The sequence below is a fragment of the Sebastes umbrosus genome, chromosome 20 (assembly GCF_015220745.1).
Source record: "Sebastes umbrosus isolate fSebUmb1 chromosome 20, fSebUmb1.pri, whole genome shotgun sequence".
NCBI classification, from domain to species: domain Eukaryota; kingdom Metazoa; phylum Chordata; class Actinopteri; order Perciformes; family Sebastidae; genus Sebastes; species Sebastes umbrosus.
Window position 1 is genome coordinate 12,635,287 of NC_051288.1, and position 12,682 is coordinate 12,647,968.

Sequence of the window (12,682 nt, forward strand, 5' to 3'; positions counted from 1 at the left end):
TTCTCTTGTAATGCAAATTGTAGTGCTTTTAGTGTTTGTGAATTGTATTTTATCTTTATTTATGTCTGTGTCTGCAACTTTGTGTTCTTGCTGCTGACCGTCTTGGCCAGGTCTCCCTTGGAAAAGGGGTTCTTAATCTCAATGGGACTAACCTGGTTAAATAAAGGTTAAAGGGACTGTTTGTAACTTTTTAAGCGTATAAATGTAGCGGGTCGGCACATATGCACGTTCGCATATGCGCACTCGCGTGTGGCCGGAGCCTCGTCTCCGCTGCCTGCTTACCTTCACTCAGACAGCGCGCATGTCCTCGCTGTCTCGCTCCACCTCTAGACGTGAACGCGCGCTCACTCCACACTGCAGAAGAGTTAGTTTAGCTCTGAGAATATCTAGTGAATGTAGAGTGGACGTTTGTGCAGAAATAAATGCTGCAGCTCCCCCAGACCAGCAGAGGTTTTCCGTGTCTTGTGAAGTGACGGGGCTCCTCAACGAGTTACGTTATCGTCTCGTTACCGACCGGGTGCCGGTGTCTTCGGCTGCCGGCTGCGGTCGGGAGGCGATAATGTAACTCGTTGAGGAGCCCCGCTGCTGAAACCTGCGCTGAGCAGGAAAAGCCAACACTAGGATCAGCATTGTTTCATGGAGAGACCTTCGTCTGGTCTGATAACATTACTGCCAAGCAGCTGAAATATAGAGTGATATTGTGGTTTTAGCTGACGTGTGTCGCCTCACTGTTTTGAGCGTTGCTCGTTCATGTCTATTTAGAGCGAGCAAGCGCGAGCTCGACGCTGACTTTTGTTGATTTCAAGGCCCCCGGTGTCGCTGTTAAAGCTGCAGTGCGTAGAAATCCGGAAAACGCAAAATCCTGCATCCCCTCGAGCTGCTCTCTCCTCTCTCTCCTCTCTCCGCTCTCCCCTCTCTGTCCGAAGCCCCTCCCCCCACACGAGAACGGGCATATGCACGCGCTTCATACGTGCTCGCTACATCTGAGGAGGCTACCGCAGCGAGCTACACATTACCTTCTAACGACATCAACAGTTTGGACTGTCTTTTTGAAAGTCTGTCTTTCTTTTTTTGGGTTGTTTTGAGGTGTAGGCAGTTGCTGCCAATGCTGGAATAGCAAGCTTTCCAGTAGGTTGTTCCGCCATTGACCGAGGCTTTCACTATCTGCAGAGACCAGACGTGAACGCGCATCTCCTTTTGTGGAACAGCCAATAGGAACGCTCTCTCTGAAATGCCCTGTGATTGGTCAAAGTCTGCCGTCACGGGCAAGATTTTCTAAAGCCTGTAAACAGAGCCATGAGGAGGTGCAGAGGTGTAGTTTTCTCTCAGATCACTTGAATTACAATATGCTGAAAGGTTATTATGGAATTTTTGCCAAATTATGCCAAAATATTGTTGCCTACTGCCACTTTAAGCAGCATTTCTGAATCTTACAAATAGTCCCTTTAAATAAAAAAATAAAATATTATTAGTATAATTATTATTGTTATTATTATTAATAATTATTAATTTTATTTTATTTTATTGTTTTAGTTTTTTATTTATTTATTTTATTATTATTATTATTTTATTTGTTTCCTGCCAATCTACTGCTCCACACTCCAGTCCAGTAGGTGGCGGTAATGCACCTATAAGCCAATAAACACCAAAGAAGAAGAAGAGGTCGCTTGTTTCTAGTCGGAAGGTAAATAGAAAGCACAAAGCGGACGTTGTTGTCAAGTGTCAGTAGCTGCCAGCCGTTAGCTAAACACATTTAGAAGAACATGTCTTTACTTTTCTCCTCTTAAAGCCGTAGACATTTACAAAACAACTCTGGAGGAAGCTGTCGCCTTGCTGGAACTCTACCTAGTTGTCATGATAATCTCATTCTCGTGGGCTATCTATTTTATATTCGTGTCGAAGCCGCTGTTAGCGATGGGTCGATGACACGCAGCCTGCACTGCACCACAGGACGGGCTGAGTCAACACACCGCCCAGCTGCTTCTGCTTCAAGAGGTGAAGAACAACACAATGGATTTCTCTAAGTTCCTGGATGATGATTTCGATGTGAAGGACTGGGTGAACGGAGCCTTCAAGGTGGTGCAGAAGGACGCGCCGGGCAAGGCGGACACACACGCCGCCACTCTGGTGATGAAGCTGCAGCTCTTCATCCAGGAAGTCAACAACTCAATAGAGGGTGAGGAAAGTGGGGGAAAAAAAGTTTGGAAATCTGTGTTTGGTGGATTATTTCTCTGTTGTTCCAATGCTGATTGGCATTGTATTATACATTGTTGGAAAGCCTGTTTATTTACCTTCACAATGATGTCCAACTTGTGAGGATCATGCATTTGTGGGATGAGCAGCACAGCTGATTATGTGGGGAGAGCCAAAGAAACAATTTGCCAAAATGCTCTGCCATTGGTAAACAGTGTATTCTCCTGTTGGTGTTGACTCTTATTTTAAGTTGTTTGGTGGATTGGATGGTAAATGGTAAATGGACTTGGACTTGTAAAGCGCTTTTCTAGTCTTCCGACCACTAAAAGCGCTTTACACTACATGTCAGCATTCACCCATTCACACACACATTCATACACTGATGGCAGAGGCTACTAAGGTGCCAACTTTGCCCATCAGGATTTAATCTAAATACTCATTCACACACCGATGGCTATGCCTCCGGGAGCAATTTGGGGTTAAGTGTCTTGCTCAAGGACACATCGACATGTGACCCGGAGCAGCCGGGGATAGAACCACCGACCTTCCGATTGGTGGACAACCTGCTCTACCCTCTGAGCCACATGCAACCCCACATGATGAGGATGATTGAACTCTCTTTCAGTAACAAGGAACAAACAAGACATATTGGCTATTTTACACTTTATTCATTTAATACACCGTCAGGAGCCTCAGTAGCGGGTGGAAGATCCATACGCAGCCACAACAGCCTGGCACCTCCTCCTCATGCTGGTCACCAACCTGGTCACACGTTGCTGTGGGATGGCGTTCCATTCCTCAACCAGGATTGGTTGCAGGTCAGCCAGCGTGGTTGTGTTGGTCACTCTAACATGTACAGCACGCCCAAGCTGATCCCACAAGTGTTGAATTGGGTTGAGGTGTGGACTCTTGGCAGGCCGTTCCATTCCTCAACCAGGATTCATTGCAGGTCAGCCAGTGTGGTTGTGTTGGTCACTCAATGATGTCACTGGCAAAACAAGGCTTGTCATCATTGAAGGCCATCTCAATGCAGTGAGATATCGGGATGAGATTCTGCAGCCAGTGGCGATCCCATATCTCCACAATCTGGGACCTAACTTCATCCTCCAAGATGACAACGCTCGCCCCCACAGAGCCAGGGTTATCACAGTCTACCTCCACAATGTGGGAGTAGAGAGAATGGAACGGCCTGCCAAGAGTCCACACCTCAACCCAATTCAACACGTGTGGGATCAGCTTGTACGTGTTAGAGTGACCAACACAACCACGCTGGCTGACCTGCAACGAATCCTGGTTGAGGAATGGAACGCCATCCCACAGCAACGTGTGCAACCTGTCGAGTTGAATCAACATCTCTCGAAAACAGTTTCAACAGAAACAAAACATTATAACATTCATGAAGGCAGGATATATTGCAGGACTGTCATATTAAACTGCATTAGTTTTAACTAGGTGTACCTAGTAAATGGGCAACTGGTTGTATGTTGACTAATAAGTGGAAAGCTGTTCAGCCTTTACTTGAAACATAGTGACAGTGAAAAATCTCAGATGTAGAGAGCATTGTGCAAAATCACACTAATCTGTACAAGGCTGAGCAATAAATCGGTGTTTGGTTAAGGTTGATCTTTGTTTTTTTACTACTGTTGAAACTCATACCAAAGAGAACTGCATGTACTGGCTGCTGGTAATCATTTCTTCCTGTTGTGACCTTCATTAACTGAAAGACTGCTGTGTTTCCGTGTGCAGAGAGCAGTAACCAGGCCCTCCAAAATATGCCCAGAGTGCTGCGAGACGTGGAGGCTTTGAAACAGGAAGCCTTCTTCCTCAAGGAGCAAATGGTTCTCGTCAAAGAGGACATCAAGAAGTTTGAGCAAGACACTGTGCAGTCTATGCAGGTGTGCACAAGTTCAATCACTATGTCATTACTACATACTGTAAACAGCATATGCGTGCTACATACAAATCAACATAGACTCTTAAAGTGTTAACCCGATGTTATGTCATTGAAGTAATTTCTAAGATAATAAGCTCTGTAATAGTCAAAGCCCGACAGTGGCATAAAATGTGCACGGTGCTCTAAGGATATTTCGGCTTTTATATTGTGTGGTTCCTACTCACCAGGTCCTGGTGGAGATAGATCAAGTGAAGAGCCGCATGCAGTTGGCAGCTGAAGCTCTGCAGGAGGCAGACAAATGGAGCACACTGAGTGCAGACATTGAGGAGACCTTCAAAACACAGGTATAAGTGCAAGACGTTACCACAGGACTTCACTTGTTATGGTTTTGTCATGAACCTTTGCTACTCATCCTGGCCCACTTCCATATAGACCAGACTGTTGGAATGGAATTTAACCTTTTAATGTACAGTATTAGGACTCTGCATACCAAAAAAGGGCTTTGAAATATTAATATTTCTGAAAAAGTAACAGCATATTTAGCAACTAACAACTGATAATATAATAATTAAGATATTACTTCTCTTCCAGGACTTTGCAGTGATTTCCTCCAAGCTGACCAGCATGCAGAACAGCCTGGCCATGCTGGTGGACACACCAGACTACTCTGAAAAGTGTGTCCACCTGGAGGCTCTGAAGAACAGACTGGAGGCCCTGGCCAGCCCTCAAATAGTAGCAACCTTTAATTCCATGTCTATGGGTGAGAAGTTCTTTTTATTTCTCATATTTATTCCAACTTCAATTTCTTTTTTTTTCACTGACTTTCAGTGTAAAACTAAGAATATGTTTCCCTGTGTTTTCTCTGCAGACCAAGCCAAGCTGTTTGTCAAAGTCTTCACAGAGATAGACAGAATGCCACAGCTCCTTGCCTACTACTACAAGTGTCACAAGGTAAGCCTCTCCCTTACCTTAATAATTAATTGATAAATAAGCCGTCACAAAGTCAGATTCTCGTATGTTTTACCTCCATTTTTTTTTTTTTTAAATGAAATGTCTGTTTTGACATCTCCAGGGCCAGTTGGTGAGCATGTGGCAGGATCTCTCTCAGAGTGAGCTCAGTCTGAATCAGCAGCTTTCTGAATTCTACGACACCTTGCTCTCCTCGTGGCACTCTCAACTCCAGTGGAGCAGCCAGGTGAGACACTCCTGTAGTACCAAGAAAGACACTTAACACACTATTTGAAAGAGCTGGATAGTGATCAGTAGGAGACACCAAATGATGGGTAGTATGTTCTTTGCAGTAGATAAATACAGTGAGTCAGAATGCTCCTTTTTTAATTGTTTGCACTTGTACTGAAACAGGTGTTCAAGAACCCATACGAGGTGGTGACCGTGTTGCTGATCCAAACTCTGGGCGCCATGGTCCCATCCATCCCCGTGTGCTTGAGCTCAGCCGTGGAGCGGGCAGCCCAGGAGCAGCGCCTCGACACGCTGCTCGAACTCCACAACACCACGTCCACCTTCGGACACAGCCTGGAGGCCGCCATGCTGCCGCATCTGGGTCCGTGCACAGACGAGACACGACTGTAGATACTTCAGATGTGGGTGGAGTACTTAAGTCCTAATGTTCTGTCTGTTGTGTTTCCTCTCCAGGTGAGAATAATCTGCTGAAGGTGAACGAGCTGGTGTGCGCGCTGTATGACCCCTACAAACCTTATCAGCTACAGTACGGAGATCTGGAGGAAGCTCACCTCCTCATCCAGATCAGTGCTGTACCTTTGGTTAGACACCATTGCACACATACACACATACACTATTTTCAGTTTTTTCTCTGTTTGTGTCGCCCCTTGTTTCACTCACTCCATATTCTCTCCTCCCTTTAGGAACACGGAGAGGTCATTGATTGTGTGGAAGAGTTGAGCCACTCTGTTGGCAAGTTGTTTGGCCTGGCCGGCGCTGCCGTGGACCGCTGCGTCAAACTGACTGACGGACTGGCCGTGTGTGGCCTCCTCAAAGCCCTCAAAGCTCTCTTCACCAAGTAAATATCCTTTATTGTCACAACAGTCATACGCCACTTACTATGCTTTATTGATAGAAATAATTTACCTATTTTTTTAAGTATATGTTGACCTTTTTTTTATTTGATCTCTGTAGCCAGCTTTAACATCGTGCTTGTTCTAGGTATGTGTCGGACTTCTCCACAACACTGCAGTCAATCAGGAAGAAGTGTAAACTGGAGGATACGCCGAGTGCATCTGTTTTCCAGGAGGACTGGACGGCCTTCCAGAACTCTGTCAGGTTAATGTTTTATTTTTACATTTTAGACAATTTTATTAGAATGCAGATTTTTGGGCGACGATGGAGAAAACCTGGAAGGGGATTGGGAGGAACAGCCTGCCTGATCTAAACCCGAGTGGTGCTTTGTTATTGGACTTCTGTGCTAGTCATGGATTGACCTCAAACAAACACCACGTTAGAGCATAGGGTGAGTAAGTAAGTAACCAGAACACAGTGGACCAAAGACAAGCTCATCGAGCTTTTGGTTGTAAAGTACTCAAAAAGTAAGGCACACCAAGGGTTGTGATGAGGCGCTGATCACCGAAAGTAGACTTGAAAGTAGAAAAAAAATGTTGCACACTCTGGCTCAATATGCATTTCTTTTATTCTGATGATGTTTTCGGCCCTCAGACGTTCTTCTAGATCAACAATATTAAGACACAGGCTCTGATTAGTTATATAGGCCACACCCCAGTCACACAGCTGACAGTGATTAGACAATCATGTTCCATCATAGGGGGGAGAAAAAACAATGAAGAGGCCTTCAGTCAATAAAGAACAAACATTGACTAGGGCTACAGCCCAACCAATTACTTCAAATAACTTCAAACAAAATGACAAGAGCCTTTATGTCTCATACGCTACATTTGTGTGGTTATATTTCAAATGTAAAAATACACAAATATTTTGATTTCTAATGTATATATACATATAGTAAAAGTTCAGCTCTAAATGAACATCATAAACAACCTTATCTAAATAACCAATAAGTAGATGTACAGATCACAGAAAACAACTTTGTGGTCTTCTAATCAGATCTGTGGCTGTGTGTCTTGAACACTCAGAGGAACAGAGCTGTAAACTGATCACCACCTGGTGGTGAGTTTGATCAGATGGCGGGGGGAAACTACTGGAAAGACTTGCCAAGACCAAACGTGTAGAGAGGATGACCTGGGAACGTCTGTCCATGAGGTCTTTAAGTCCCACCTCTGGGAGAATTCCAGGTGGAGGTTGGGAACGTAGAATACGAGTGGGCCACTTTCAAAGCCTCTATTGTGGAGGCGGCTGCTACTCCATACCCAATATGTGTTCAACATGCTTTTGTGTGAATAAACAGTAGTATGTATCTTTTCGGAGGCACTGAACTAACTTACGTCGTCACTTCCTGAGATCCTCCTTGCCAGTTTGAGATGCGTAACCATGGTAACCAGTGCCAACCTCATGTGACCAAACAATGATTAATGAGAAATACAAAATTTGAACTTATTTGAAAACGTTATTACGCCTATAGCAAAGTGAAATCTTATACTTGAATTGAAACGTGATGTTATAGAGCTGTCCGCCAACGTCTGTTATGAACATTTTCGTAATTACTGCATTGCATTGTGGGATATTTATGCGGCCGTATTGTCCAGCGTTGCATACTGTAATATTTCACCAGAAATAGTATGCAATTCACGGACTATGGGTTTCATACTAAGGTTTTGGACATACTAAAATATCACGCATACTGTTTTAGCGTACTAAATAGCACGTTAGTATAGGAATTTCTTACGCAAACTAGAAGTTGTTGTTGGAAGGTCTTCGGTGCTTGTTGTGGCAGCAACCTAAGAACCTGCTGGTGGACACTAGCTGTGAAGGAGGCCTTTCGGGCTCGTTTGGGCCAGGACCACTAGAGCTTTGAAAGAAGCCAGTTGAGGTGGCTGATCTGGATGCCTCCTCCCCTTTGGAGGTTTTCCAGGGAACATCCAACTAGTAGGACACCTCGGGGTAGACCCAGAACACACTGGAAAGATTATATATCTTATCTGGCTTGGAAACGCAGCGGGATCCCAGAGGAGGAGCTGGAATTGGATGGATGTCTAAACGGTTTTATATGGTTTTGTGTTTTACAGGATTATCGCCACTTGTGGAGAACTGCTCAGACAGTGTGGAGCCTTTGAGCAGCAGCTGTCAAACAAGTAAGAGAGATACTGCATTTGTCATAATGTTCTAGTTGTTTCACCCTAAATCATTCATCTCTTTGACATGGAGATAACTCATGGGGGCACCCTGTCAACAAGGCACAATGTCAGATTTTAGGGAATTGCGTGCGCTCTCTGAATACAATCAATCCTTCCCGTAGGATCCTGGGCACGGCAGGTAAGTACTTGTCAGAATCGTACAGCCCACGCAGCCTGGCAGGCATCCAGGAGGCCAGCTCCACAGAGAGGAAGAGCGCCACCAAGAACCCGTGGCAGGAATACAACTACCTTCAGAGGGGAAATATGACTGAATACAACAGCCTGATGGAAGTCCTCTACTCCCTGAAGGTATGGAGCAGGGCATGGTGTCGGAATGAGGATGTTGATGTTCTGTGAAGAGAACCGACTCTATCAGGTTGTTTATCAAGGACCCTCTACAGCTGTTTATCCCTTTGTTTTCCAGGAGAAGGGCACCGGTAACTCCAGCCTGCTAACAGAGCCCAGAGCAGCTCTGATCAGACTCAACCAGCAGGCCAACCAGCTGGCTTTCGACTCCGTCTTCCTGCAAATCAAACACCAGCTCTGCCTCGTATCCAAGATGGAGGTGATTAAGTGTCAAGTTACTGCATAATTTGATTTGAAAGTCTGATTTGAGTGCATTGCTGAGAGCTTTTGGACTTCCTTTGTGTGTGTGTGTGTGTGTGCGCGCATTTGAGTGTTGGAGTGTCTATTTTAATCTCGCCTCGTGCTGTTTGTGTTTCAGAGACAAGAGGAACCTGGTTTGGGAGAGCGCTACACAGAGGACCTGCCTACTTTCAGCCTGTCTCCACAAGAATACATTACAAATGTTAGTCAGGTTTGGCTTCAATATACGTCATGACATTCAATTAAAACAATTCCTAAATCATAATTAAAATGTGCAGTGCAGATGAATACAAAAAACAACAGGACTTGTTTCATAAGACGAAGTCAAACTAGCAGTCGTTTTGTACATGATCACAGCTAAAACGAGTACAATACATATTATACTGTAGCTCCCAGACAGCGGATACATCAAGCTAGATTTCTGTCCTTCCCTTCCAGATAGGGCAGTACCTGATGTCTCTGCCTCTCCACTTGGAGCCGTTTGTGACTCAGGAGGACCCGGCGCTAGAGATGGCCCTGCATGCTGGGAAGCTGCCTTTCCCTCCAGAGCAAGGTTTCTGGCCATCAACCCTGATTCTCTCCTCAATCTAATGATATTCCTTCTCTCTTCCCTTTCCTCCTGTTTCTGCATCCTTTCTTTCTTTCCTGTATACTGTATATCTTAAGTCTGAAAACATCTTCACTTTCTTTTTATCCATTGATTTTTACTGTGGTCTTTAATATTCAAAGTGAGAAAAAGTCATTTAACACAATGAATTCATTGTCATAGAATAACATTATATATTTGCTTTTATAAAAATGTATTTATACAGAGAAATTTAACTTTGATTCCTCAGTCTCAAGTGCAGTTTTTAACAAAATCCCCATAATATGTAAATCATTTCTGTGAATATAGGTGTTTCTTTTTCATTACACAGTGATGTGTGGTTCTGTTTCAATTTGTTTTTAAATTAAAGGCAGTCCCTGCTTAAAGCTAGGGTTGGTAATCTTGAGAAACTAGCAAGAGTACCGAAAAACCGAGCCAATGTGTTGCCAACTCTTTTCCAAAGACGGTAGCAAGCAGCTCTGGCTCCAAAAGTCACTAAATCTAGCGAGAAAGTCGCCAAGTCAGCAACACTGACAGTCTGTCAGTCAGGATGTAATGAGAATTTCAACCAATATAACAAAAATGTTTTTCAAAAAGATTACCAACTCTAGCTTTAATATAAATATTTGAAAATGGACAAGTTAAAAGGTAAAAATCAAACCTCTTGGACTGCAATCATGGCAATGGAAAATGGAAACAACAATTTGTAATTTGATACCCAAATAACACACCACTGACCCATATCCTTATTAGCTTGGTTGGCATGCAGTTATTATTATTTGATAGGAAGGGTGGTTGGGTCAGGCAGAAATCTGTTATTGTGTTTATTATTAAACGTTTCTATACACTCCCAAGTGCAGGATGCAGCATTAAAACAGAAAGTTTTCAGTTTTTTGGTAGAGTATTTAGAGCAAATAATGATTGAAGCAGAAGAAAACGCCCAGAGATACAGAGTAACATGACAAAAGTGACCGAACATTACAGTATTAAATAAGACAACTGATCTATCGTGAAGCCAAAGAGCACAAATGCCATAAGACTACTCCACTACTTTTCTACAACCTTTTCTTTCCCACATAATGTTGACCTTTATCCTCCATCTCCAGCTATATTAAATCCCCACCTGTCTAAAAAAAAGTATTAACATCACTGACTCTTGTTCCCTTTACACCTTGTGCACTTTATGAAACATCACCTTCCTTCTGTCTCAGGCGATGACCTTCCCGAGCTGGACAACACCGCAGACTACTGGCTGGGCTCCATCGCTCGGGCAACCATGCAGACCTACTGCGACGCCATCATGCTCATTCCCCAACTGAGCACCCGTTCCACTAAACAGCTGGCCACGGATATCGGTACGGTAACCGGACGGACGCGCGCAGATAGCGATTCCTTATGATGGCTATAAGCAAAACAATGACGTTGTTATTGATGATGTATCGATGACTTATCCTGTTCCTGCTCCTCCACAGACTATCTGAGCAACGTGATGGACGCTCTGGGCCTGCAGCCGTCCCGCGCCCTGCAGCACATCGTCACCCTGCTGAGGGCCAAACCAGAAGACTACAGACAGACCACCAAGCTGCTGCCCCGCCGGCTGGCCTCCACCATCGCCGCTGTCCGCTGCATCGACTACTAACAGTGAGGGAGAGGATTGGACTGTAGGTATAGCGGCTCTCAGAGCAACACTGGGGGACTCGCAGGCATGTTTGGAAAATGAAGAAGAATGTGATATCAGTAGTAGTTGGTTTACTTGTCATTGAGTCCCTTTAATCTCACATTTGGGGCTGCAGCATTTTAGGATTCTAGTCCTGTCCAAATGGCATTTATGGGAATGTTATAAGATTGAAATCAGGGTGGTTCAGACTTTTTTTATACTGATTATTGTTGAAATAAAGTGTGACTTTGAATGATCAACGGTTATAATGCCTTCAGACAAGCCAAAAGGTGGAAGTGTCTTGATTATACATCTTTAATTTCTGCATTTTTTTTTTTTACGTTGCTAAAGCATCTAAGGAATTCATCAGGGGATGTGTGAGAGCAATTTGAAGTCTACATGACTGTTTGTTGATTGATTATTTGTCATACTAATATAACTCCTCTATGATATTAAATTATATTAAGGTAATATTTCTGATATGAGCTGTATTGTTTTCTGTTAACGGAGCTTCACATTCAGTTGACTTCAGCAGTAAAGGGAAAGGTGAGCTCTCTCTTTCTCTCCGGTTGTAGTAGGGGCTGGACAAGTAATATGAATAGTCTCCCATGTGGATATTTTTCCATATTTTTCCATGCAGTATCATAAAAATCTGTACATAATACATTGACATAAACACTAAAAAAAATGGAGCCTATTGTGTTACTTTTGATCAAACTATTTTTATCCATCAAATAAAATAGGAGGGTTGAATGAGTTTGTTGTGTAATCAATCTAGTTTAATAAATGTATGGCCTTTTCTGCTAAATCCTTTCTTTTGTAATCCCACGTTGGTCCAACTGTCTGTGTGTCCAATGTGCCACTTTTTTTTATTCTTTACTGATGTTAAACGTATTTGCACCTTCAAGTCATGAAAATTGGCACGTCTGTCACCGTCAACTGTCTGGGGGGAATACATGCAGAAAATAGAAGACTTCACTGTAACACAAAGGTAAGACACCGTGGGTCTTTTAAGATTTTGTTTAAAATGCCTAAAATCTTATATTTGAAGTAGCGCTAAAATGATTAGACTGATGCTCCAGCTTTTCCAGTGTTGCTGCTTTTCTGTCTGTGAAGATTGAATATTTTTAGATTTTGCCGGACTAAAACAATTTGAAGACGTCACCTTGGGCTGTAGGTAATGGTGAAGGGCATTTTCACTATTTTCTGACATGTTAAAGGTGCTATTGATAACATGGATAACATTCAGCCACTAGATGTCACATTCTGCCTCCCCCGTTCCATTGCATTCACTTCACAACAAGTCGTTGCCAGGCACTTGCCATCCATCTCAGTTTTTTTCCACACAGACTGACGACCCAGAGATACCACGTGATACCAACGTCGTTTTACTCTTTGCTCACAAGCCTTGTTAGAAGTGGGAACCAAATGTCAAATATGTCTATAAAAATGTTATCAATACGACC

General features: G+C 43.5%; 1 protein-coding gene across 2 annotated transcripts; it reads left to right on the forward strand.

Moving 5' to 3' along the window:
• The first annotated feature begins 1,680 nt into the window (after positions 1-1,680).
• cog7 (component of oligomeric golgi complex 7) lies at positions 1,681-12,024 on the forward strand. Of its 2 annotated transcripts, XM_037754900.1 has the most exons (18): positions 1,681-1,949; positions 1,980-2,176; positions 3,940-4,088; positions 4,315-4,431; positions 4,679-4,847; positions 4,956-5,038; positions 5,160-5,282; positions 5,450-5,648; positions 5,741-5,868; positions 5,971-6,125; positions 6,269-6,385; positions 8,260-8,325; positions 8,490-8,676; positions 8,792-8,932; positions 9,092-9,175; positions 9,412-9,526; positions 10,771-10,914; positions 11,032-12,024. In XM_037754900.1, exons 2-18 carry the CDS (start codon positions 2,011-2,013, stop codon positions 11,196-11,198), a joined length of 2,310 nt encoding a protein of 769 aa, XP_037610828.1. In that variant the 5' UTR covers positions 1,681-1,949; positions 1,980-2,010; the 3' UTR covers positions 11,199-12,024. The 2 variants fall into 2 exon arrangements, with proteins under 2 accessions (XP_037610828.1, XP_037610827.1); XM_037754899.1 differs by having other exon boundaries at positions 1,681-2,176.
• The last annotated feature ends 658 nt before the right edge of the window (positions 12,025-12,682 follow it).

Excerpts from the sequence above, each read along its gene's own strand:
- cog7 (XM_037754899.1), top strand. The coding sequence starts at position 2,011 with ATGGATTTCTCTAAGTTCCTGGATGATGATTTCGATGTGAAGGACTGG. Across the intron at positions 5,869-5,970 it reads AGATCAGTGCTGTACCTTTG|GAACACGGAGAGGTCATTGA; the intron begins GTTAGACACCAT and ends TCCTCCCTTTAG. Across the intron at positions 9,527-10,770 it reads GCCTTTCCCTCCAGAGCAAG|GCGATGACCTTCCCGAGCTG; the intron begins GTTTCTGGCCAT and ends CTTCTGTCTCAG.